General features: G+C 42.2%; 1 protein-coding gene across 2 annotated transcripts in view; it reads right to left on the minus strand.

The window, feature by feature from the left end:
* Positions 1-4163: 4163 nt before the first annotated feature.
* The window catches only part of Taf7 (TATA-box binding protein associated factor 7), a 232652-nt gene continuing 209134 nt past the window's right edge, over positions 4164-27681 (minus strand). For both annotated transcript variants that reach the window (XM_068362242.1, XM_068362241.1), the window contains 2 exons: positions 25070-25142; positions 4164-4844 (listed from right to left, as the gene is read on the minus strand). In XM_068362242.1, coding sequence (XP_068218343.1) covers positions 25110-25142 — 33 coding nt within the window. In that variant the 3' untranslated portion in view covers positions 4164-4844; positions 25070-25109. The remainder of the gene's footprint in view (positions 4845-25069; positions 25143-27681) is intronic.

Below are 27681 nucleotides of genomic sequence, written 5' to 3' on the forward strand. Positions count from 1 at the left end.
TACTGCGGTAACCTGTGTCAAGACAATGGCATCTCTCAAGGCCGTTATTGCGTGCTTGTGGGTAGTTGAGGGTCTCAACCCCATGTTCAAGGCACGAGGTCAACATTCCTCCCCCACCTGAATCATCAGGGGGAAGAGTACTAGCTACTCATTTTTTCAGCCTTGATAGGTGTTAAGATCCTTCTCTACTCTATGATTAGTGGCCTTGTCCAGCTTCAGTCTCGGTTCACTTGGCAGATTTTGTCCTTTGGTTGGAACAATAAGTTTTGCAAGAAGAGAGTAGACCTCTAGAGCAGCCTGCTGGAACCTCTGCCCCAGTGAAGTACTTGGGTCCTCGTGCTCTTTTGCCATACATGTACTGGACCTGGCAGAGAACCAGAAGTAAGAATTTTAATTTATGGATGCTCTTTCTAATTTTTTTTTTTTTTTCGAAGTGCAATGGACTACATGGGGCAACATTAGTGTCCATATTTTAGTTGACCTCGGTCAATAATTGGCACTTCGGTTCCTTTCAAGTTCAAGGCCTTCTCTGGAGCTGCTATGGTTAGGTTGTGCTAGTTGTCCCTGATACAAGTTGACAATCAGATATGTGGATCTGCATCCTCTCTTGCTTCTGGTCAGCCAAACAGGATCCTGCCACACTTACTCTGAGCAGTGAAAGTTCTATTGCTAGAGTCTGCTATATCCAGATGCACGTTCTCCTCGGTCCCCGAGTCAGTGGCAATGAATTTTCTGCTTTGACCACCCTCCAAGATGTGTCCTGGCTGGCTTAACAGTGGTCAGGCACAGGATGTACTTTACAAGAATGAAGGGTTTCCATCTCTGAATATTGAAGAAATACAGGAGTCTTGGGCTGTCTGATTGCAAGGCAGTGACTTGCTTGACATACCAGTCAATACTCCAGTGTGCTAACTGAGTTTTGAAGAGAATGGATGCTTTAGTTTCCCCGACTCTCATCGGTACGGGTGGTCCCACTTCTCCTTCCAAGGAATCTCGTGCAGTTTAAAATGGAGGAAGACTACTTTCCACGACTTAATGTTTCATTATGTAGAGTCTTTCAAGGACTCTGATTCATTAAAGAGATCTACAGCCAACCCTTCGTATACAGCCATGTCTCCGGGATATTATCAACTAGCCACAAAGCCCAATCATTCCATGTTTCCTATTCTCCTGAAACCAGACGGAAGGGAAAATCGCTGACTGCTTACCAGTGATGTTTTTAACAATCCTGGAACAATTTCTGGTTTGGGAGCCCATGTTTAACAAAGTCCACCAATGATGAGCTAAGTCCCAGTTGCTGATGTTCCCGTCCAGCCAAAATTCTTGGTTGAGCAAGGGCGACTGTGCTACTTACCTCAGTTAACTGAAACAAATCTTATTATTAGCATAATTCGTTCCTTTTTTCCTGCCCAGCCAAATGTCTGGTTACTGATTGAACTAAATTATCAAATCATAGCAAAGGAGGTCAACTGTCTTTGCATTGCCTCCTGGAGGGAGACAGGACATTTCGATAATCAAAAAAATCCCAAGAAGAAAGTTTCAATCGAGTAGGTATCAAAAAAAGGTGAGTGTGAACTATCGAGGCAATAGAAAGTCTAAAGTTGTGGCTTTGTAAATAAACCCAAAGCCTAGAGGACGAGGAAAAATAATTCTGACGGACCAAAGGATGGGTACCTAGATGTATGTATCCTTCAGCTTCACCAAGGTTAAGAAGTCTTATTCTGGATGGCAGGCAGTAAAGTGCTTAAAATCTTCCCCCAGACCATATGGTATTTCTGTCTTACTGATGGTAGACCGCACTTACCGTCTTCCTTTTGAATGGAAAGAAGATCGGTCAGCGGCCCTCAGTCAACCTTTCCTTTGTAAAGAACTAAAGAACAGTCTGGAAGTCTTTGAGTGTGTTCCTCTACCTCTTATTCTCTCAGGATCCAAATCTCTATTGGTAAAGTAGCTGCAGTGTCAGAAAGTTCCTTGTCTTCTTCCTGTTTGGAATGTTCTCTCACTCATGGACATTAATCATTCATGTTTCAAAACTTCCTCCTCCAGTGCTCAATTTGTTCTGAAGAAGTGTTTTAATTCTTTCATTCTACCTTGTTTCAAGTACTGTTCTCCTGACTGGTCTTCAGCTGCTGATTCTTATCTTAAATTTGTTGGACAGGAACTTACAGTCTGAATTTCTCATTCCTGATCTAGATATTAATCTCTGCCACATGGTCTAAATTTCTCATTCCTGAACTAGATATTAATCTCTGCCACACGGTCTAAATTTCTCATTCCTGATCTAGATATTAATCTCTGGCACCGTTTTTCACTTAGGTCATTATGCATGTTGCATAAGATTTTTTATAATTCTGACCATCCTTTACATTCAGATCTTCCCAGACAGTTCCATCCTGTTGTGGAATGATCTTCCCAATCGGATAGTTGAATTAGTAGTACTTCAAATGTTCAAACTTGCAGCAAATGTTTTCAAGTTGAACAGGCTGACTTAAGTCTTTTAATAGTTTACATGAAATATCTTTTAATGTTGTTAATGTTTTTAAAATATTCTGTTTTAATTTTTCATTACTTATATATTTTATTTCCTTTCCTCACTGGGCTATTTTTCCCTGTTGGAGTCCTTGGGCTTATAGAATCGTGCTTTTCCAACTAGGGTTGTAGCTCAGCTAGTAATAATAACAAAATCACGGAAAATGCCAATACGAATATGTCTACGGGGGAGATGCTATCGCCCATTCCTGAAACGACACTCGCTGTTGTAGCCTAACCAGTAGACTTACTAGATTCATCCACAAAGGAAGAACTAGTCCTAACTTTCTTCCCACATTCTGCCTCCCTATCTTTGCTATGTGACATCATATTCAAGATACTTTCATTTCCGATTTAGTTCTATCCCACTCATCACTCCATTCCTCTTAAGAGCACACTTTGTTTACAAACTACACATGGAGTGTGGATCCAATTTTTTTTTAAAAGGTCTAATCTTGCATACATAGAAAGCCCATGGTAACAAAGTTCAGGAGACACCTCAAAGCTAAAGAAACAGGTACAGTACTATCACACTGTTCAATACTTTTTCAACAGGACAAAATGAAAGATCCATCCATTCTACTTCAGTAACCCAAGCAAAGTGCTCTCCCACACTCACAGTGCACTACCTATTAAGGTGGCAGCCATGCCTAGTGGGAAACAGCTAGGGAAGGCAGCCATCGTACTGATGGGGAGCACTGTAGAAATACTTATTTTAGATTTAAGGGTTGCGGCTGTCCCCAAACTTTGATAAGATTCATTTGAAATAATTTTTCATACAAGCCAACACTTACCCAGCCTATATGTGCACCTTTACAAATGTACAAATCCCAAAAACATTCCCCCCCCCCAAAAAAAAAAAAAAAAAAAAAAAAAAAAAAAAAAACAGTTGAAAATTTGTAATGTTTGTTTCATGTTCACTGGTAAACCCTTAGTAGGAATTAAGTTGTGTGTGGAAAGAACAGGAGCCAGGATTTTGGAAATATCAATAATGGATTTGTATGCCTAAGAGAATGTTGGAGTCCAAAATGAGGATGAAGAGGCATACCCCTAATATTCATGCTAACTAAATGCTAAAAAGTCCTGACCAGATGTTACTACTGCATCTTAAAAACAATTGAAAGTATTATTGGGTTACTACTGATAAATAGATCTTTGTAAATGTGCCTGAAATTGGCATGTGGAAGCCAAAAGAATGGAAGAAGTTTTCATATGCCCAGTTCATGAATTGAACTGCACTATCTGACATGCGCATGTAAACCCTTTTAATTAATTTTTTTATTAAACAAATCCTGATGAAACTACTGTCTTCTGCAGTAGGGATCACCAGCTGCAAAATGCCATTAATCTGGCATTGGGGCTTTCTTTTAGATAATTAAGGCAGTGGCTTGTATACACATTACAGAAAAATTTTTATTCTAAAACTTAAATTTCTCAATACGTGCAATGAAGTTCAAAACTACCTGTATAGCAATAATTATACATAATCTTATTAACTGTATATTGCAGAACACAGAAATTAACTTGAATATGATAAATGCACTCTAGAAAATTACCCAACATAAAAGTACATAGTACACAGCTTTTGTTTCCATAAAGAAAATTACATTTTTAACTAGGTAGCTAGACAAAGATTCAACAACTTGGCATTATAATTACCTGAACACCTTTTTCCCCATAATTTTTACCCATTTGTTTTCTAATGTAGAAAATACACTACAGCTATCTTGTGTTATCACTTGAGTACAGTATTAACAAACAAGGTCTACTGTTCCAGCATATGAAGCCTAATATGTGTAAATTTTATTTAGTGCATATTTTTAAACTATAGTTTAATCAAACCACCAATTAAAAATTTTTAAGCACCTGGTTATTGGAATGACATTCTAAACTAATGAACTAATGAATATGTTATTTAATACAAACAATGACAAAAGCATAAACACCATTTCCTTACTTGGACAAACTTATGCTTGCTAAAAACATACAAATTGTTGTGTAAGAAACATTGTTCCAAAGATTGATCAAAACATAGTGATACTGGATCACTTCACTCGCATGAACCAACCACAAATAGCAACTACAAACTGCACATGAATTTTATTTGAGATACAGTATTTTGTTTATCTGAAACTTGACCGTTCATTAAAATTGCTTTGCACAATACTCACGTATTCCTTTTGTAACTTGTTTCATTAATAAATGACGGAAATCCTAGGATAAAACAACATACTGGTATTTGGGTTGTCTGAAAGCCTTGGTGGTGCTGAAATTTTTAGTTGTTCTTCATTAAAGTTTCTTTGCTCTGACCATACCTAGGAAAAATACTAGTAATGTTACACACATCTCATTTCAAAATGCAATATACATAAAGAAAAAACTCACAAGTAAACAGTGTACAGTAATATATATAAAGGAACACCAATACTTCTAGCAAGGGCAAAAAACAGGAATTTTGACGGAGGAAAGTTTTATTTTGGGGGGAGGTGCTGTGCGCTTTCCAAGTAATTTCCTGTAAAAAGGTCAGGACAGGATATCCATTACAACATAGATACCAAAGAAATACTCTTCCCTACTCTAAAGCCAGTATATCAATATCCAAAGCATGTATTCAGTGTGTATAAGAGAGACCTTCAAGTTCAGGGACTATAGAACTTAACAAAGCACCTACAATACTGAAAACCATCTGCTATGGGTGGCATGTTATTACTACGCCATCACCGAGAACAACCGTTACAGTTGGAGACAATGTTACTTACACCCAGCCATCATCTCTAATTCCCAAATGAGAATCAATTGTCCCAATACTCTGCACAAGGCTAGGGAGGAGGAAGGGTCCGGGAGACCACACAGAACCAATCAAAAAACAGGTTTCCTTTATCAAAACCACTTTCTTGGGGTTAATGTGTTGTGTGATCTCAAAGACTAGTACCAGCACAGTAATTAAATAGGTTTTTCCCACCAAAGACAACCATCTACCACAGCAACAACACGCAACAACTTAACACATGTTTGGACACATGAGAAGATAAAGTAACAAGTCTGACTCTCTCCTCATAAGAGATGACCTTTGCTGAAGACCTGACTGAATTGGTCCTTCTCTGGGGGTTCCCCTATAAGGGTCAGAAACAACCCAAGTACCAAACATAGATACTGCTTGGATTTGTTTCAGGCACTAATTAAAGAACACCTTGCAACCAGACAACTCAAAAAGCTCTGGATGTCATGAAATTAAATATTAGCAAAGAATGCTAGCAAAACAGGAATTACTCTCACATTGGGGATTTTAGGAATGAAGACGACCAGGTTTTTTTAATTAGAGAGGTCATTAGAATACAGATATCCCATGTTGAAAGGGACTTGTTTAAAAGTTTAAAGGCTGCTCATGAATGGCAGAGGCAAGAGACAGTGACATTGCTCTATCAAGCAGGATAATGCCCTAGAGATTGACCATATTAGCACCCAAGCCCCTACTCCAACCAAGGTAGGACCAAGGAGGACCAGGCAATGGCTGCTGATGACTCAGCAGATAGATCTACAGGCTCTCCCAAACACCCCATCCTTAGCTCACAAGGATGGTGAGGTTGCAGCGATCAAAGGAACTATCGAATTTGAGCGGAACTCGAACCCCAGTCTGGCATTCACGAGTCAGGGACGTTACCGAATAAACTACCTTCTAAGGGCATGGATCTCTGCAGGTATAGTTGCTGGGTATATACCAGACAGAAGTTGTTGTATCACAACTTTAGGGTCATAATACAGAGGGTCCTGTCTATAAAAAGGTTTTTCATTTTTGGCTGATAATAGGAGACCCCGGATCTGGATTAAAAGTTGACCTGGAATTATGTGATTGAACTCCTGATTTCCACAAGGGTAGCAAGTTCACCAACTCTTGTTCGTGAGACTAAATCTATATATGTTTATCACTAAGGAAGGCAGGAATTTTGTAACTATGCAAAAAACTCCAGCACCCTATCCAGAGACCAAGATACTGTACTGCAGATATTGGTGGAGATTGTCTATGCAAAGCTAAAATCTTTATCAACACCGATTAAGTAAAACTAACTTATGCTAAAACCTATTATCAATGGCCGGTCTAGTGTATCGCCAGATACGTTACATTTGGAGTTGACTGAAATTGAAACTTTAGTGATAGTTTAGTTGAGTTTTTAACCTAAATTCATAGAGTTAAAACCACTGATAGCAATTTATAAATTGTATCTGAAATTGAATCTCAAAGAAATGGGCAATTATCAAAGTTTACTCTCTTATTTTGACACCTCATCAGACATCAATTCCATTATCTGTAAGCTTCCTTATGGTCTACACGAGAAGTGGACCACAAAAGCTATGGTATACAATGAAACATTCAAGATACCTTATCCACCTTTTATTTTTCTACTTAATTTATTAGGGGCATGGCCAAAATGAAAAACATTCCAAGTTTCTGCTATGAAAGTCAGTTACCTGACAAACTTAGTAACCCCTCATCAAAACCTGAGAAAATTACAAATTGGAAGTAATTTGTATCTTTCCTATTAATACAAACCTAACCTATAGCTATTTATAGGAGATATTACTTTCGGCGAAACTGATAGACAAGCCATAAGACTTGGCGAGGGTTAATTATCCACCCCCTATTTAGCGGGGGTGGGGGGGTTTGCTACCCTGTTCACTCATACACCTGGGGAACCACTTTGCCTGGAGGTGGGACTTATAGGGGGATAGTTGCTGGCGGGCCAATTTGTATAAATGGCTACAGGTTTGTATCGTTGGAAAAAATACAAATTACTTCCAAATTTGTCATTTGTTCCATCACTTATACAAACCAACGCTAATTATAGGGGATGACTTACCCATAACGAGGGTGGAAGTCTGCACCAATTTGGCTTATCAGCCTTTGACCCAGAGGTTTTCTCAGTTTGTGGTCTGCACATAAATGGTAGGAGCCCTTACAACTTGCTAAATACCATGCTATGTATGGTCAGCAGCCTACACAAGCTGTGTGGTTGTAATACTACCACTGTGACAGGTCCAGGTAACATTTCTCCAAGTCATTGGACTCTTCCGAGGGTACCATGGACATTACCCAATCCCATCTCGCCAGGGAATATGGGGACGTAATGAGTATATCTATCTAGTATACCAGGTTACACCAGGGAAATGGTTCTACCTGCAGACAGTGGGGGTCAGCTTCGAAGAACACCATAGTTGCTGTTACCCAAAAAGTGTGGTAGATAAAAGAAAAAGCCAGTCATTTTTTGTCATTCATCCCAGACTTAACCATGGTTAAACTCGACCCTCTCTCATATGTTACTTGTCCGCCAAAGAGCCTGAGATTTTTAAACTATTTATTGTGTAGCCACCACAGGATCCATGGAGAACGTCTCCATGTCCATGTGGGTCACGTCTTGTAGGAAGTGGGCGGTGAAGGTTAATTGACGCTTCTACACGCCCGCTGACAAGGCCTGCATCACAGAGTACTGTAGTCTTATAAAACGCTAGGACTTATTCCTGCCCCTAAGGTTATGAGCTCTCAGTCTCTTTTTATGGGGTGAAAGATAAGGATTCAATACTTGGTACATGACCTTGCGAATCCGAGTAGCGAACATGTTCTTGGTGATGCTTCTCTTGACTTTCCCCAAGCTGTCGAAGAGTGCCGACACTCTGGGACGACCTCTTGTAGTTTCCTTGAGGTAGGGATCAAGTTTCACTTTAGCATTGTAACAGTTGATCTGGATCATTGGTCATGCTGTGAAGGACTCCCAGACCGAAGGGTTCGGATTCTGAGATCTGAGTTGCCAGAAATGAGTTTGAGTATTACCTAGCCAATCAATCTGAATGAGAGATGATGAGGGCAGCACATGGGGTTTGCAGACTCTCTTGACCGAAGCCAACTCGAGCGAGAGACTAGCCTTCGAGATCAGGTGAATATCTGCTGCTTGGAATCCTGAATCGAGGTCTCCTTTCCAACTAAAGGTCTATAGGCTCGTAACTGTATGAAGAGGGGGCGATGCCGACGAGGGGAGGTAAATTCCTTTCACTCTGAAAGCAAGGCTCAGGGACTAGTGGTGGCCTTTCATTGCCAAGATCGAGAGAAGCTTTCCTCCCAAAGGTAAACGAGGAACTCCTTTAATGCTGGTATAGTGGCATCAAGGGGAGGGGCAACCCTTCCATGATACCAACTACAGTCCACTTGGCCTGGACAGCCGAAGCTGAAGATCTATTCAGGTATTCAGACATCCTCTTCGCAAAATGTTGCGGAAAAGACTCTCCAAGAGAGGAGGAGCTGGATAGTCTCCAGGCGTGAAGTCGTAGCTTAGATACTGCTTTGTGAAAGATGTTCACATGTGGTTGTTAAGAGTCGCTGAGGGACTTACCTTGGGATCTCCATCGGGCATTGAAGACAAGTCAAATGGGCATGACGTGTCTGCTGGGTAAGACAAATCTGTTGGGCAAGAGTGTCTTACTGGCAAGACGAATCTTGCGGACGGAACGAGTCTGTTAGGCAAGAAGAGTCTTGCTGGCGAAACGAGTCTGTTGGCCTGCTCCCGAAGATCAAGTGCATGGAAGGAATGATTCCAATTCTCGTAGTATCTCTCAGGATTTACATCAGTAGGCGAGATGAGTCTTCTAACGAGACAAGATTGCAGATGAAGAGCCCTGCTCTGAAGAGCAATGGCGGGGAATGGGCGAACCCAATTCCTGCCAGAGGAATTCCCTGGAGGGTCCAACCAGGAAAAAAGAATTCTCTCTCGGACGGGAAAGGTAACAACCGTTTGCTGCCTCTGTCGGCGATCCTTCCAACATGCAGGAAGGTTGCTGCACAGTGGCTGGTGGAGGGGCTACTGCCTCGGCGGGGAAGTGGGTGAATCCGTCTCTTTGCTGGAAGAATCCTCCGAAGGAAAACCAACAGGTGAAGGAAGTCTTTTCTGCAGACGGGAAAGACATGACCAACATCTACTGCCGTAGTCGACAACTCTCCCCACAAGCAAGAAGATTGATGACCAGTGGCTGGAGGGACTCTCCCTAAGAAGGGAGAGTTCCAGCACCTAGAAGATACAGTATCCAATTCGCCACACTCTTTGTTTCCCATCCATGAGTTCTAGCTCAAGTTAAAGGTCAACATCGGGTGTTGCCTGAGAAACAAATTGGAGCTCAAATCTGAGTTCTCCTCCAAGGGGGGATAACCCTTGTCTATAGGAAGGTTGTCCTCATCTCTGGGAGGTTTAAGAGACCGTACCGTTTGAACTCTGACCAAAGCTCTGAGGCCAAGTAGTACAGTATGGACCTCCCTTTCTTTTGATGCATCTGTAGGGAGAGTTCAATCCAGGTAAGGACTGAGGAGGTCGATTCCTTCGCGAAGATTGCCGTTTGTCAACCGTCTTCTCGGGTCCATCTCCTACTTGGGTCTCAAAGGGACCCGAGAAAAAGGGGGATCCTACTCCTGACCCTACTGGTGCCTCAAAAGAGGTTGGATTCAAAGGAATCCGATGCGGGCTTCATGAACCTGAGTGAACCGGTGACTTAAGAAAGAGACTTAACCACTCCTGGCTGAAAGTGTGTCTCATAGAAGGAAGACTCCTGTCATCCTCCTCCTAAGATCTCATCTATCAGTAGAAAAAACTTCTGCATGACGACGATGAACGTATGCAAGGGTACCTGTCTCTGATAAGGAATACGAGGTGGTAATGAAGGTCAGCCACCGAGTCTGTTACGATCAGTGCGCCATACCAAAGTCTTCAGTGAACGAAGCAGATCCTGACAAACTAGTTTGACACTAGAAAAACCTTCTCTTGAGAAACTGCAAGGTGGTCGAAAATACTTTCTCGATGACGGCATTCCGGAATCTAGGAGAAAGAGTCCTAGTGGTCGAACGTACCCAGGAAGTTCTGTGGACTAACTGCTTGTTTAACCGTAAGCCTTCTCCTCGCCGTAAAGAAGAAACAATGCTAAGACCAAGAAAATGTATGCAACATCTACGTTCCATGAGAGAAAGTGTGAGAAACTCTGACACCCCAAAAAAAACTTGGGATAATACTCTTTCCAAGAGAGGAAAAAGGGGAACAAGGAGCCTAAATATATAAAATATAATGCATTATACATGAAGTAATAATCATAAATAGCAAAAGAATGATATAAAATATAGAAGGTTACGAAACTCTCAAAATGTATGACAACTAGCAAATAAATAGACAGACAAGCAAAAAATATCATCCTAAAACTTTGGAAGCTGATTTCAAGAAACTATACATATTGAGCTTCAAATGGTAATCCAGACATAACGAATTCACCGATCTAAATGAAACAAAAAGAAAATGAAAGTTAAATAAATTGTCTACGAAACTCGAGATTTTTTTTCCATTTTCTCTCAAAAAAATTCTAGGATTAATTTTTCCAAGAAATTGATCCAAGATTTAAAAAAAACAAAAAATATTTGTAAAAAACAAAATAATAATAAAAACTGAAAAATTTCTCTTTATTTTTTACCTAATAATTGTCTACCACATAAATTTCAGCTCTTAGGTTTCAATAGTTAGGGCAGTTATTTTTTCTTAATTCTAGGGGGCGCAGGGGTACCAGTGAAAGGGTGGGAGCAAAGAAAATATGAATACTGCACTAACCTTTTCACTATACATAAACTAACCCATGCCCAAAATTTCAAAGTCATTCAAGCAAAAATGTGAAAAATTCAGAGGTAAGTTGTACTTTTTCTAATGATACAAACCTTAGCTATTTAAAGGGGTATTACTTTCAGCAAAGATGATAGGACGAGCCATTAAAATTTAGCGAGGGTTGACTACCCATCCCACTAGTTAGTAGGGGGAAGGGGTAGCACACCTGAGATTGAGCTCACTTTGCTTGGAGGTAGGACTTTGAGGGGGACAGGGTTGCCAGGCAAGAATGTATAAATAGCTAAGGTTTGTATCGTCAGGAAAAATACAAATTACCTACAAATTTGTCATTTTTCCGTAACTGGAAAACAAACCAACACTATTTATAGGGGTGACCAACCCATTAGGAGGGTGGATGCCCCTGCCAATCTGGCTTTTTGGCCTTACCCGGGATACTCCCTATTAGGCAGAGAGTAGTGCGACAATAAGGAGACCCTAACACCTCGCTAGCATGGTCTGCGGCCTATGAAAGCTGTGTGTGATGAGAAACTAGTAATGTGACTGTTAAGGTAAAGGTTATTCTGAGGCATGCAAGGAATAACTGAGGAGACCAAGATATTCCCAATACCACCTCACCAGGGTACGGAGACGCAATCGTATTGGGACAATACTAGGATACACAAGGGAGCAATAATTTACCTGCAGAGGTTCGAGGTCAGCTTGTGCAGAGGACCCAGGATGCTAATTTCCCCAAGAGAAGGGAGGGTGAATAAAGGAAAAGACTTTTCCTATCATTCACTCAGATTAAAACCCTCGTAACCAATGCCCTCAACCTTCTGCTACTTGTCCAATAAGGAGCTTGAAGTAATGAACCAGCTGTTGTACATCCACCACACGACCTATAGAAAACGTATCGAGGTTGAACGTAGTTTGGTGTTTCCACACGCCCACTTGCAATACCTGCGTCACAGAGTAGTTCTTGAAGGCCAGAGACGTAGCTAGGCCCGATATCGTGGGCTCTGGGACGACGTGCTGGAGGAGGATCAGGATTCAGAGCAAGGAGATTGTGTTTTTCGTGATCCTCCTCTTGTTTCTGCCCGTGCTGATGATCAGTGAGGGCGCTCTGGGCCGAGCTGCTGCTGTTCTCTGGAGATAGCACCTCAAACACCTTACTGGGCATTGTAACATATGATTGAATCGACAGTTACAGTGCGGAGACTCGTTATCCAGAAGGAGTCGAATCTAGGATCCAAAACCTGTACTCTGAGTCTAGGCTATAAGCTCAGGGACGAAGCTGAAGCTTACCTCTACCCATCCTCTTGAATGGGTGACGTCAAACGAAAGACCACGAAGTTTGCCAACTCGTTTAGCTGAGGCCAAGGTGAACAGGAACACCATCTTCCAGGTTAGATGGCCTGTCGTAATGGTTCGTAAGGGGATCCTTCTAGGGACCAAAGAACTCGAACCCCATACCATGGGGGAGGTATCACTTCTAACTGAGGACAGGTAAGTTCACAACTAAGTATGAGTATGGAAATTCTAAAGATGAGGAAATGCCCACTCCTTTCAGTTTAAAGGCGAGACTCAAGGTTGAGTGATAGCCTTAACTGTTGAAACCGAAAGATACATTTCCTCCCTCAATACACAACAAATTCCGCTATTGCTGAAATAGTGGTATTGAATGGATTGAGACCGCTTCCACGGCACCAAACACAGAAGACGTTCCACTTCGCCTGGTAGAATGAAGTTGACTTTCGCAGCTCCCTTCTCGACTTGTTACGAAAAACCTCTCTGAAAGAAATGCTGGATAGTCTCCAGGCATGAAGGCATAGCAAAGCTACTGCCTTGTGCAAATGTTGAAAAGTGGTTGTCTGAGTAGAATGTGTCATGGAGGAAGTTTTCTTAGGAGCAGCCGGAGGTCCTGGAACAATTCCACGTGATGCCATAGTGGAGCTATGAGGGTCATTGAAAAATTGACCGATGTTCTGGTCTTGTTGAGTACTCTTCTCATCAGACAGAACGGTGAGAATGCGTACACGTCGATGTTGTCACACCGTTGTTGGAATGCATCTTGCCATAGAGCCTTGAGATCTGGGACTGAGGAACAGTCCAACGGGAGCTTGAAGTTCAAGGACGTTGCAAACTAGTCCACAGTCGGGGAACCCCACGAAGTCGGACTTTGTTGGAACGCACTATCTGCGATGCTCTGCTCAGATTGTCGGTGAGCACAATCCTTTTGCCTGGAATGAAGCGAGCTAATAGTGAGACCGAGAGGACTTCTGCCCATCTCAGTATCTCTACTGCTAGATGGGATACGGGCTGTGAAAAAGTACCTCCTTGATCCTTGAAGTAAGCTACTACCGTGGTGTTGTCGCTCATCACCCCTACTGAGTGAACCGCCAGGAACTGGTAGAACGCTTTAAGGGCCAGAAAAACGGCCTTCATCTCTAGTAGATTTATCTGAAGGTACTATTCGGACTCTGACCAAAGGTTGGAGGCTGTGTGGTGCCGCAAGTGGGACTCCCACCCTTTTTTTGATGCATCCGAAAACAGTATCAAAGCAGGAGGAGGGAGAAGAAGATCGACACCCTTCAACAGATTCTCGTCTGCCAGCCACCATTCGAGATCCGTCATTTACTCTGATCCCATGGGAATCAGTGTATCGGGAATCGAAAGCCCGATTCCAATTGGACTTCACATGCCACTGAAGAGATCGAATCATGAGGCAACGGATAAGAACTAGACGGGCTAAGGATAATAGATGTCCGAGGAAACATAGCCCCTTCTGGGCTGGGAGATCTCATTTGAGGAAATGCCTTGCGACTTTCCTCAGCCTTGCTATCCTGTCTAATGGGAAGGCTTTATGATGCTTCCTGTCTAAAATCATGCCCAGGTATACCAGTCTTTGAGTGAAGAGCAGGGAAGACTTCTCGAGATTACCATGATCCCCAGATCTTGGCAGTCTTAGAAGTTTGTCTCGGTGCTGAAGAAGAGTTACCACCGAGTCTGCTAGGATTAGCCAGTCGTCCAGGTGACGAATGAGACAGATGCCAAACCTGTGAGCCCAAGATGACACAGGGCAAACACTCTTGTGAAGACACGAGGTGTTGTGGAAAGGCCGAAACACCTTGAACTGGTATGTCTTGTTGTCGATGTAGAAACTCAGATACTTCCTTATAGAAGGATGGATTGGGGTCTTGAAGTATGCATCCTATAGATCCAGTGAACACATGAAGTCCTGTGGTCTTATCACTAGACTGACTGTGTCTGCCGTCTCCATACTGAACAAAGTCTGTTTGACAAACTTGTATAGAGCTGAGAGGTGAGTGACTGGATGCCTTTTCCACAAGAAAGAGTCGACGGAAGAAGCATGGGGAACGGTCAAGGATGTCCTGAATAGAACCCTTCTCCAACCAGGTCTGGACTTTGGCCCTTTTCTGCTGATCCCATCGCAAAGGAGCACACAAGCACTGGATTATTGGTCAGTGGAGGCAAAGATGAAAAGAATGAGATGCAATACCCTGAACGAATCACAGAGATCGTCCAAGGTTCGGCCTTGAGCTGCATCCACCTGGTCCAGCAGCTTTGTAGGCATCCCCCCTAATAGTGGACAAGCAGGGAGATGACCTCTCCTAGCGTTTACGGTTTTTACCGCCCCCTCTCCGATGTTTTCCTTCATGATTGGACTTGTTGCCTTTCCCTTCCTTGACAGGAAAGGGCTTCTAAGACACCTCCATTTTTTAAACTTCTGCCATTTTAATAGTTGATGGTTCTGTATGGCTGGTCTTTGGAAGAGCTGGAGGTCTGTGGGGTAGAGCTGTAAGGGCCCTAAGAAGGAGGGAATCCATGTTGGACTTCCTCCCCCTCTCCCCAGCCTGCTCGACATCCCTTGGTTTGAAGAGGAAGAGCCCCTCCATGGAGGAGTTTAGGAGCCTAGCGATCTCAGCGTTAGGGACCCGCTGGTGAAAACTCTCGGCCACTGCATCCCATTAGGCAAAAGCCTGGCACAGAGACAGCAGATTAACCCGGGACAAAAGGCACTGCTTTTCTACATCGGTTATCATAGTCGAATGAAGAAGAACAGCATCGCTAACTGAGGAAAAATAAAACAAAATATGTAACAAATAACTCCCTTGGGAGGAGCACTTAGTTCGCGGACGGGAAAGGTATCCACACTTGGTTCGCGGACTGGAAAGGTGTCCACCCAGAGAACAGACACAAATTAAGGACTGCTCACTCCTTTCCCCAGCCGACATCGATAGGAGAAGGAGAGCACCAGCGTAAAACTGTAACAAAACAAGAATTAGAATTAATTACTGTAATTCAGCTGAGAAAAATAACTACTCGAGAGGACCACAACCCTCTGGCGGGAAGGAGGGGAACCCCACAGAGATGAAGCTGAAAGTTAAATTACAACAGTTATAATTTTATTTAATGAAGAAAACCACTTGGAAGCACAACCTAACCCGCGAACGGGAAAGGTTCCCACAAGTTAGGGGCCATACTTCCTTTCCCCAGAAGATTCTTCTAAGACACGAAGGGGGGAAGGCAGCGATAACAGCCGAACGGAGGAGTATCCCAGTGATAACGACTCCCCTGCGGAGGCAGCCGGTGTACGGAAGGCCATCCGCCAACAGGAAGACAGATGACCTAGGAAGATAGGTGGGAAGGGAAGGTTCTCCGTCCTTGAGAACCTGCCGTACTACGCTGTCACGCACACAGCACCTGAAAAGAAACCTACAAACATATATATATATAAAACATTAAGTATGTTTTCATATATACAAGTTAAAATGTCAAAGATTAATAGCAGTCCAAAAAAGGTGAGAAGGAAGAGCGGTGACAACCACTCTCCATCTGAGCCAAAAGCAAAGTGAGCTCAATCACAGGTGTGAGTGGGAAGGGTAGCAAGGTAACACCCTACCCCCTCCCGCTAACTAGCAGGATGGGTAGTTAATCCTCGCTAAATTTTAACGGCTCGTCCTTTCAGCTTCGCCGAAAGTAATACCTCTATAAATAGCGTTGGTTTGTATTCCAGTTACGAAACAAACAATTATTAAGAGGAATTTTTTTAAATGCTCCGCTTAAAAAAAATCATTACTTCCAACAACACTTCCAGAATAAAAAAAGGATGGTTTTGTATCACTGACACGCAAATTGGGTTTACTTAGGAAGTTATGTTCTAATGATGATTGTGATGTAACTGGATGTTCCTGTTCTGTAGCCAACTCATCGAAACGAATTTCTATTAAGATGCAAATGTTCCTAGTGCTACCATCTGCTTGAAGGAATGACTGAATCCTCTTTTCTGATTGAAAATCCTAAACAAGAACTTTTATTATCATCCCTCAATACGGATTACTCTGAGTTGAAATTATTAGAGATTTATCCACATTTACTAGGACTCTCAACTTTCTCAATAACATAATTAACCATACATGCTGGACCTGCAATTTTCCAAGAACATGTTAAAAACTCTGATGCCCAAAAATGTTATTTTCATTAGTAAAATAAATTTTTGAATATACTTACCCGATGATCATATAGCTGTCAGCTCTGCTGCCCGACAAAAAAACCTACGGGCGGAATACGCCAGCGATCGCTATACAGGTGGGGGTGTACATCAACAGCGCCATCTGTCAAGTAGGTACTCAAGTACTCGATGTCAACACAGAACCAATTTTCTCCTCTGTCCACTGGGTCTCTATTGGGGAGGATGGGTGGGTCCTTTAATTTATGATCATCGGGTAAGTATATTCAAAAATTTATTTTACTAATTAAAATAAAATTTTTCAATATTAAACTTACCCGATGATCATATAGCTGATTCACACCCAGGGGGGTGGGTAGAGACCAGCATTACATGTTGACATTATTATGAGCCAAGTATTCCGTATTTCATTTTAGTAGTTATTCAAAATAACAAACATAAAATAAATAAGTACCTGGTAAGGAAGTCGACTTGAACAATTACTCTGCCTTTTTAAGTACGTCTTCCTTACTGAGCCTCGCGATCCTCATAGGATGCTGAGCGACTCCTAGGAGCTGAAGTATGAAGGGTTGCAACCCATACTAAAGGTCCTCATCAAAACCTCTAATCTAGGCGCTTCTCAAGAAATGACTTTGACCACCCGCCAAATCAAGTAGGATGCGAAAGGCTTCTTAGCCTTCCGGACAACCCAAAAACAATAATAAAACATTTCAAGAGAAAGATTAAAAAGGTTATGGAATTAGGGAATTGTAGTGGTGGAGCCCTCACCACTACTGCACTCGTTGCTACGAATGGTCCCAGAGTGTAGCAGTTCTCGTAAAGAGACTGGACATTCTTAAGATAAAAGACGCGAACACTGATTTGCTTTTCCAATAGGTTGCGTCGAATATACTTTGCAGAGATCTATTTTGTTTAAAGGCCACGGAAGTTGCGACAGCTCTAACTTCGTGTGTCCTTACCTTCAGCAAAGCTTGGTCTTCCTCATTCAGATGGGAATGAGCTTCTCGTATTAACAGTCTGATAAAATAGGATAAAGAATTCTCTGACATAGGCAAAGATGGATTCTTAACTGAACACCATAAAGCTTCAGACGGGCCTCGTAAAAGATTTTAAATAGAACTTAAGAGCTCTTACAGGACATAATACTCTTTCTAGTTCATTTCCAACCATACGATAAGTTTGGAATATCGAACGATATTGGTCAAGGCCGAGAAGGCAGCTCGTGTTTGGCTAGAAAACCAAGTTGTAGAACATGTAGCCGTTTCGGATGAGAATCCGATGTTCTTGCTGAAGGCATGAATCTCACTGACTCTTTTAGCTGTGGTTAAGCATATCAGGAAAAGAGTCTTAAAGGTGAGATCTTTCAGGGAGGCTGATTGAAGCGGTTCGAACCTGTCTGACATAAGGAATCTTAGTACCACGTCTAAATTCCAACCAGGTGTAACCAACCGACGCTCCTTCGTGGTCTCATAAGACTTAAGGAGGTCTTGTAGATCTTATTTGTTGGAAAGATCTAAGCCTCTGTGACAGAAGACTGATGCCAACATGCTTCTGTAACCCTTGAAAGTGGGAGCTGAAAGAGATCGTTCTTTCCTCAGATATAAGAGAAAGTCAGCTATTTGAGTTACAGAGGTACTGGTCGAGGATACGGATACTGACTTGCACCAGTTTCGGAAGATTTCCCACTTCGATTGGTAGATTCTAAGGGTGGATGTTCTCCTTGCTCTAGCAAACGCTCTGGTTGCCTCCTTCGAAAAGCCTCTAGCTCTCGAGAGTCTTTCGATAGTCTGAAGGCAGTCAGACGAAGAGCGTGGAGGCCTTGGTGTACCTTCTTTAGGCGTGGCTGACGTAGAAGGTCCACCCTTAGGGGAAGTGTTCTGGGAACGTCTACTAGCCATCGAAGTACCTCGGTGAGTTATTCTCTCGCGGGCCAGAGGGAAGCAACTAGCGTCAACCTTGTCCCTTCGTGAGAGGCGAACTTCTGCTGTACCTTGTTGACAATCTTGAACGGAGGGAATGCATATAGATCTAGATGTGACCAATCTAGTAGAAAGGCATCTATGTGAACTACTGCTGGGTCCGGGATAGGAGAGCAAACTATTGGGAGCCTCTTGGTCATCGAGGTTGCGAAGAGATCTATGGCTGGCTGGCCCCAGGTGGCCCAAAGTCTCTTGCATACATCCTTGTGGAGGGTCCAATCTGTTGGAATTATTTGTCCCTTCCTACTGAGACAATCTGCTATGACATTCAAGTTGCCTTGGATGAACCTCGTTACTAGTGAAAAGTCTAGACCTGTTGACCAGGTGAGGAGGTCCCTTGCGATCTCGTACCATGTCCGAGAGTAGGTCCCTCCTTGCTTGGAGATGTACGTCAAAGCCGGGTGTTGTCCGAGTTCACCTCCACCACTTTGCCTTGAAGGAGAGACCTGAAGCTTTTCCAGGTCAGACGTACTGCCAGTAGCTTCTTGCAGTTGAAATGCATTGTCCTTTGACTCGAGTTCCATAATCCCGAGCATTCCCTACCGCCTAATGTCGCACCCCAGCCTACGTCCGATGCGTCCGAGAAGAGAACGTGGTTGGGAGTCTGAACAGTCAGGGGAAGACCCTTTCTAAGGTTGATAAAGTCCTTTCACCAAGTCAGACCAGACTTTATCTTTCCGGAAACCGGGATCGAGACCGCTTCTAGCGTCTTGTCCTTTTTCCAGTGAAAAGCTAGATGATACAGAAGAGGACGGAGGTGTAGTCTTCCAAGTGACACAAATTGAACCACGGATGACAGTGTCCTTACCAGACTCATCCACAGCCTGACAGGGCAGCGTTCCTTCTTCAGCATCTTCTGGATGGATAGCAGGGCTGGGGGTTGATCGTCTTGTTCAGCAACGTCCTCATCAGAGGGTTCCTCATCCGAACTGATGAGGAAACGGCAACGGAGTGGGCAACGTCTGTCTCGCTGAATCCGGTCGCACTGGTGGATGCGTGACGGAGCCGGACGCAATATCATGGTACTGCTGCACAGTCTGTGAACTGTCAACCATGGGGACGCGAGGAAGTACAGCGTCAACCCTAGACTGTCTGGGTTGTGCAGTCAACACCCTACCGGGTTGCTGAGGTTGACGCACTGCGTCACAACAAGTCACCTCTGCTGGTTGTTGAACGTCTTCCTAGTGACACACTGAACGTCAACAACCACCTCCGAGCGTCGCTTAACGTCAACGTGCGACTGGCAACCCACATTGGGTCGCATCGGTGGAGGAACCACCTCAACTGGCGGACGCGAGTAGGATACCTCAGCGTCAACAGGGCGCACAACCAACCGGTAGGAAGGTTGTTGGCCAGAAGGTTCTTCTCCGTAAAAAGTCCTCTATCAAGGACACAAGCTTGGACTGCATGTCTTGCAGCAAAGCCCATTAGGGTCTACGGGAGCAGGTGTGGCAACAGACGGGGTTAGCGACTGAAGCGGAACCATTTACCATCCCTGGAAGCCTTGTTATGCTTTAATTAAAGTCCATAGGAGGCTAAGCAGCTTAAGGCTCCTCTCCAAATGACAGAGTCCTCAAAGGAATATCAGTAGGAGGGAGAACAGCACTTTCTCATCTACAGGAACCTTGTCCGAGAAAAGCTAGGTTATCTCAGTGAGGGTCTCACTGGTGCATAAGCAGCAGACCAGAAGGCAACGTTATGTAACTGCTTGACAGTCTGTGAACTGTCAAAACTGAACTGTCAACCACAACAGGTGCGTGAGGACATACAGCACTGGTGCATTAGCGGCAGACCAGAAGGCAACGTTATGTAACTGCCTGACAGTCTGTGAACTGTCAAAAAACTGAACTGTCAACCACAACAGGTGCGTGAGGACATACAGCACTGGTGCATTAGTAGCAGACCAGAAGGCAACGTCATGTAACTGCTTGACAGTCTGTGAGCTGGCAACAACCAAAGCTGTGTGGGGAAGCCTCAACTCCTGACTGACTAGTCTGCTGCGGGCGAGTGGCGGTAACCACAGTGGGTTGCGGAGGCTGACGCACCGTGTCAAAACACGGCAGCTTAACTCCACCCTCCTGTTGTTGTGGTAGCTCACGCACGGCAACGGAGTGCTCCGTGCGTCTGTGGGAGTCAGCATGCGTCTGGCAGGGTCGACTGCGCATGGGTGGAGGAGCTCTCACAACAAGAGTGTAGGAGCAGGCAGCCGCAGCGTCTGCTGGGCGCACAACCGTGGCAGGTTGTAGGCAAATGGGTGCATCGTCAACCTTCTCCGCAGTCGGAGTGTGGGAGCAGGCAGCCTCAGCGTGAGCTGGGCGCACAACCGTGGAAGGTTGTAGGCTAACGGGTGCAGCGTTAACCTTCTCCGCACAAAACTCCTGCATAACCGCAGCTAACTGAGTCTGCATAGACTGCAGTAAAGACCACTTAGGGTCTACAAAAGCGGCAACAGACGGAGCTACTGTCCGTTGTGACTGAGGGTCTAAAATAGCGGGTGCGGCAACAGACGGAGTTACTGCCTGTTGCGGTACCACCTTGCCTCTCTTGGGAGGTGTGCAGTCGTCGGATGACTGCAGCGAGTCCGAACTGACCCAGTGGCTACACCTGGGCCGTTGGACTTGCGCGGAAGGGACCGACTTGCACTTAAAAAGCTGCGAGATGTGGTCCATGGTTTCTTACGAGAAACCTCTTCCGCAGACGAGGAATAAATGGGCTCTCTCGTCTTTGTGTGGGTGGGGCGATCTTGGGTAGATACGCCCGAAACCACGGAGGGAAAACGTCTGTTCGTTGATCAAGGCCTGAGGAACCCATAAGTCGTTCGACATTACTTCTCCCCTGGGCTTGGGAGCTTGTAAGAGGTCCCGGACTAGGTGAACGACAGGCACTAAAAGATGAACCCTCGGACGCAACACTGTAACACTTTGCGCATATCACTTTGATTTTCTGTTTTGCACTTATTTCACTGAAATCGAAACTTTTACTGATTTCTACCTGAAACACGCAATCCTACCCTTCATTAAAAGGTAGTAATTGCGAAAACAGTCGTATAATGCAACAGAAAACATATATAAAGATAAAGAATTCAGTGGCTGGGAAAGAGACTAAACACTAGATCAAATAAACTACGTTTACAATCTCTCACCGCACATAGCCTGGGAACAAGAATAAAACCCTAGAAACGTTTTACCTTCTTCCCCTACAGCGACTAGGGAGGAGAGTAAAAACGAGAACAACGTTACCCGCTTGAACGAAACGTTTATTCTCCTCTCTCTCCCTCCGTCTCTATCTCTCTCTCTCTTTCTCTCTTGATTTCGCACCTGAGAGAAGAGCCCAATTATATATCGTTAAAACATGTTATTTGCTAAAGGAAAAAACTGAAAGGTTTTCCAAATAAAAAGTTCCTTTAATTTAGAATTTAAACCATTTAAGGTAAGAAAGAATGAACGAAACGCCAGAATCGGTTTACTCTTACTGCAAAGTGAAACCGTGATACACTCTCTCTCTATCGTAACGATAGAGCGCATGTTGAACGTCCTGAACGTCAACAACTGCGTAGACTAAAAAACTAAACGTTAGTTCATCTTTGAAAACAGTACGAGACTATCAAAGAAATTCTTTCATAAAACATTAAAATTGAAAAAGTATTAAATTCTTTGAAGGTTAAATACGATATAACGGGCTAAATGTTAATTAACTTCGGTTCCAAGTTAGGACCGCCTACTATCAGGAAAGGTCGCATATAAACAAACATAAAAATTTATTTTTATATGTTTATAATAAATGGAAAGTTAATCGAAGAGGCCTATAAAGGCGGAGAGATATAAAATATATAGATCTATAACGTGTTAAGCAAAATTACTAAAAACCTAAACACACTTCCGTCTAAGGGAAGGGTCGGCCATTTAAAAGTGAAAGAGAGTCCATACTCTCTTTGTCACCATAATTAAATCTATCCAAAACGAGTTCAAGTTTTGAAATGAAGATAAAACCCCTGCATAGCGAAAGCTCAAAACTGGAATAGTGTACTTCACCAAATCGTTGTGAAAACAAATCCAGTCAGTAACAGCGTCTTTAGTAGGTCTTGCCAGTGGCACGACAGAGAGAAAATTGGTTCTGTGTTGACATCGAGTACTTGAGTACCTACTTGACAGATGGCGCTGTTGATGTACACCCCCACCTGTATAGCGATCGCTGGCGTATTCCGCCCGTAGGTTTTTCTGTCGGGCAGCAGAGCTGACAGCTATATGATCATCGGGTAAGTTTAATATTGAAAAACCACAGTTATTTTGGGTACTTGAGCCATAGTCCTGAGTCTGAAACACTGGCACTTGAATTGATACATTTATTATCTGTAAACCGAAGTTTCAGATGAATAGGAATTTAAAAGTAAGCTTCTGTCAATTCCATAGAAAACATCCAATCCCTTTTCCTTATAGTCCCAGGACTGTACACCTGTTTAAAATCAAGAAAACTAGAACTAGGGTCTGACCCTTTTATGCCTTGGGTAATATGAATAGCCTGTTGTGAAACTGTTTGAGAAATCTAAGACTCCCCCTATCACTTTCTTCTCTAGAAGTTTTGCAAACATTGTCTTTGGCCAAACTGTGTAGGTAACTTGGAAAAGGAAGGTGTTCCTTTGACAGAGGGAATGAGAGGCAAGAAAATGTTCTTATCCCTCTCTTACCACAGACAGAGCATGTGGTTCAGGGTGGAGGTTTCCCAAACTCGAAAAAGAGGGGGCAACAGTTCACCCTACCAAGATTTATTGGAAATGACCATCATTGAATTTTTCTATAAGATAAATGTGTCCTGTTGGCACTTCATTCAAGCCTTCTTTTGGACCATAATCTTGAATACCTAGGTACAGTACAGCAGAATAATCTTGAAGAGAACAAGGCACAAGATAGTAGGGAAAGTAGCAGGCCTTTGCAAGATAGACCTCAGAGTAGCATTTGGCATCCGGGTGGCCACCAGTGCTACAACACCAACAATCCTTCTTCAATCCAATATGGGACTCAATAAAGGAGAAAAAAATTAGTGTTCGAGTGCAACAGAAACTGTCCCAACCATAGAGGAACACAGCTGTTCCCTGAGCTTAACAACAAAATTTTAAATACTGCAGATGTCTCAGAGAACTGTGAAATTGTTCTATCTAAACTGGGTAAGTAATTTAATATAAGATTAAGATTCTGGTGGCCTGCAAAGTTTTCTTCGATCAGAGCCAAAATAATCCCTACCATAGAATCTGCAAGAGAATTTCATCTTAACTCCCTATTCTACAGCCATTCAACAAAAATCAACTAGATTGAAAAACCTTATTTCAATTACTTCCTTTTGCTGATATTAATGTGGGATTTAAGTGAATTAGCTTAACATAGGGTAATAATAAGGTTAGGCAATTGATTTGTTTTTATAAACTAAAGAACCATTCTACGGGAGATGAGGTCTGAGTCAACGCATGGGAGGTAAGAGAAAACTTGCCATTCGCATGAATCATTAATCTATACACTTTTCAGATTCAACTGATAATATTCATTGAGAAAATTCTAAGGTCAACCAAATAATGAGCTCCAATGGAAACGACGAAAAAGCCTTCATAGTTCTTGTCGAGTCCATATAGACATTGTAGAAAGTATAGTTGTAACATTTATTGTCAGCTATTGGATCCCTTGGACTTATAGCATCTTGCTTTTCCAACTAGGGTTGTAGCTTGGCTAGTAATAATAATAATAATAATAATAATAATAAAAAGCTACACTTCCAAACATGTAAGCAGTAGGGCATAATGAGTTCTTGGTAAGATTCATTGAAATAATAAGTTTATCAAAATGAATTAAACATAAGTGTATCATACAAAAGAGTGAAAAGTTACGATGAAGTGAATGACAGGTAAGAAAGTAAGTTAGAAGAATCATAGCACTCCAAAAAGCACTAATCCACAAAAAATACAGAAAGTTCAATATTTAATTGTCATATGAAAATTGGACAAAGACACAAGCAGACCATACTTCATATTTTATAAAAAATGAGGAAAGTCTTAGTAATCAATCATAATACACAAAGGTTTTGATGAAAATATCATGGAAGAAGATGCTCTCAATGGAACAAAACTACTTGAAAGTTACACAATAATGAATCAAGTCTGAATTGATTTACACTGCCAAGAGCTAAGACGACCTTCACAATAAAAGGTTTGATGTTTCTATGAAAAATATTCAATTTACTCTTAAAATTCCAGTCAGATCTTGAAAATTAAGCAAACACTGAAAAGGATAAACAGTAAAATTTTAAGGTTGGCACTAAGAAGACTTTTATAGCAAACAATAGATTGATGAAACCAATAAAGTAACAAAACAGGACTGAGATGCTATCAACCAACCATGCTAGTAAGAATTATACCTGGATATCTAAGCCTAGGAAACTGAGAACCAAAATCTAAAACACAGAGTACCTACCAAAATGTTTTTATAGTCCTTCCAGATTATCACATATACCTTAGTCATGAAGTTGATTCCTTATATCATTGATCTGAAATATACAGAATGATAAATTACAATACAATACACAAATCAAACAAAGCAATATAGTATAAAAGTAAAAACTAATTTGGTATTGTATCCTACTTCTGGTTACTTTCGGGGACAAAATTCAATACCCTAAATTAGTCTTTATCATCACTCTTACTAATAAATGTTTAAACCAATTCACAATTAACTTTCAAAAGGCCTGACAGTAGGAATTGCTTGAAATAAATATATTATGGTACATCTTATTTCATACACTAAAACTCCTTAAAATTTGAATGATTGGGTAAACTGAAATTTTTAAAGATTCTGACATAATTCCTTTGAAGGATTAGTTTCTCAAACATCAACATATGATGAGGGCTGAAAACTACTCACAAAAAAAATTGTATCTGATCATATGTACTGCTATGCTTTTCCTGCATTCAGAAATTATTTTGTGGGTCATTCATATAATACCCATGGGTCATATTAAATATGACCAATTTGATGATGGGATAACATTACTTTCAAGAGATTATCTTTTTGGAATGTACAAACAAAAATCCCTCGGTAAATATAATTTATTTTAGTTTGCTATTGTCAGATTTATTACACCATAATACCTGCCATTTAACTTATATGATGTTTTAGAGATGGTAACAAAAGGATATCAAGAAAAGGTCACAAAATGCAGTTAATGAACTTTAGTACAATTAGCTACTGCTTTCAGAGTTTACCACAAAATAAAAGAGCTTAGGAACTGATAAATGAAGGAATTTAAAGGTATTAGAATAGAATCCTCTCAAATAATTTTGCAAAAATGAACACTCTCAAACTTTATTTTTATCCAAAAATATAATTTTAATAACAAAATTGATTTCTATACTCACTACTGTACTTTCAAGATGCTCATATTGCTCCTTCTCTAGAAGCTCAGTATAATAGAAATTTACTCGTAACAGTTTAATATTTCTTTTAAAAATTCCCATCTTCTTTCCTTCCAATAGACACATGCTTCTAGTACAGTAATGAAACACTATTCTATTAGTTAATGGCACGAAGCAAAGCTATCCACCAGCCTCCCTTTGTTATTTCAGTCTCGAAGTCTAAATTATTCCTAATCCTCTTGACACCAACAGTTAATGGGGAAGAGGGTGAAGAATAGGGTGGGCATGTATATGAACATCGATTTATTAGAGAAATAACAGATATCATTAAAATTCCATTTATTTCTATAAGCCTCCCCTGATAGATATTCATACTGCAGACTACACACACTGATGGAGGGGGGATGCCAGTGAAGGAAAGCTAGGTAATTCATAAATTAGAATAGTATAAAATAATTAAAATTCTAGATTCACCTAGTCTAAGTTATTTGTAACAAGCTACCTCAAAATGCAGTTTGAAAACTGGGACTCTAGACTTTTCCCTAAAGCTATTTAATTACCCATTTACATAATCCCACACCATTTAACAAAATCACAAATTTTAGGTAATTTGTATTTTTCCTAACAGTACTTACCTCGAACTACTTTCTTAGGAGTATCTGGGATCTCCTCCCATCTGACCAGAGTTTTGTGTAGTTTACCCTAAACCCATTTTCTATGAGGGGTAACCTCAGGCGGAGTGATACGTGCCCTGAGGCTAACCCTGGGTCAGAGAGCATGCTTGCTCAGGTCTCGACCTCCAGTAAGTTCTGGTTGCTAAGGTCTCTCAGAAAACCAGGGGACACTCGGGGAAGGCAGGGTGGGCCATTACCCGAAAGTAGTTCGAGGTAAGTACTGTTAGGAAAAATACAAATTCCCTAAAATTTGTTATTTGTTCCAACACGAAGTACTTACCTCAAACTACTTTCTTAGGAGACTTATACTTTAGGAGGTGGGCGTGGCCCTAAAAAGTTCTTGAGATAGTGCTGAGGAATATTCAGAGACCTAGAAAGTGGCTAGGTCGTGTTGACCCCACAGAAAATGATTGAGAGGAAACTACACAAAAACTCATCTTAGTGTCTAAGAAACTCACCTGTGCAATAAATCCTAGGGGACATGTCTTCCTCTTGTTGAGGTACTCGTCTCTGGCTCAGGGCCCTCACAGAGCCCACTTGAAGCGAAAAAAAAAGGGGGGAAGGAAGTACAAGGGGGTTTAAGGAATGAACCTGTGTCTCTTGTGCTTGTTACCCGTGGTTATCACTGAGGCTATGCCTTTAAACCGTTTGGAGTGCTGAAACGACGGTACCTATCGAGAACCCGTCCAGGGATCTCCTTGAATAGTCCTTCAAATAGTGAGCCGTGAAGGTAGACTGGTTGGCCCAGGTGCCTGCCCTTAGGATCTGGCCCACTGCCATATTTTTCTCGAAGCCAACGTAGTACTCAGGCCCCTAATGTCATGGGGCTTGGGTTTCCCCGGCAGGGGGATTCCCTCTTTACTGTAGGCCCTGATGATGACCTGCCGTAACCAGAAGGAGATAGTATTCTTCGAGACTGGCTTCTTCACAAGGCCAGTGGAAACAAAAAGACTCTTGATCCCGGGCCGGAGTTTTGCTGTTCTTCCCAAGTATTTCCTCA

This window comes from Palaemon carinicauda, chromosome 38, assembly GCF_036898095.1.
Source record: "Palaemon carinicauda isolate YSFRI2023 chromosome 38, ASM3689809v2, whole genome shotgun sequence".
In the NCBI taxonomy this organism is placed as follows: domain Eukaryota; kingdom Metazoa; phylum Arthropoda; class Malacostraca; order Decapoda; family Palaemonidae; genus Palaemon; species Palaemon carinicauda.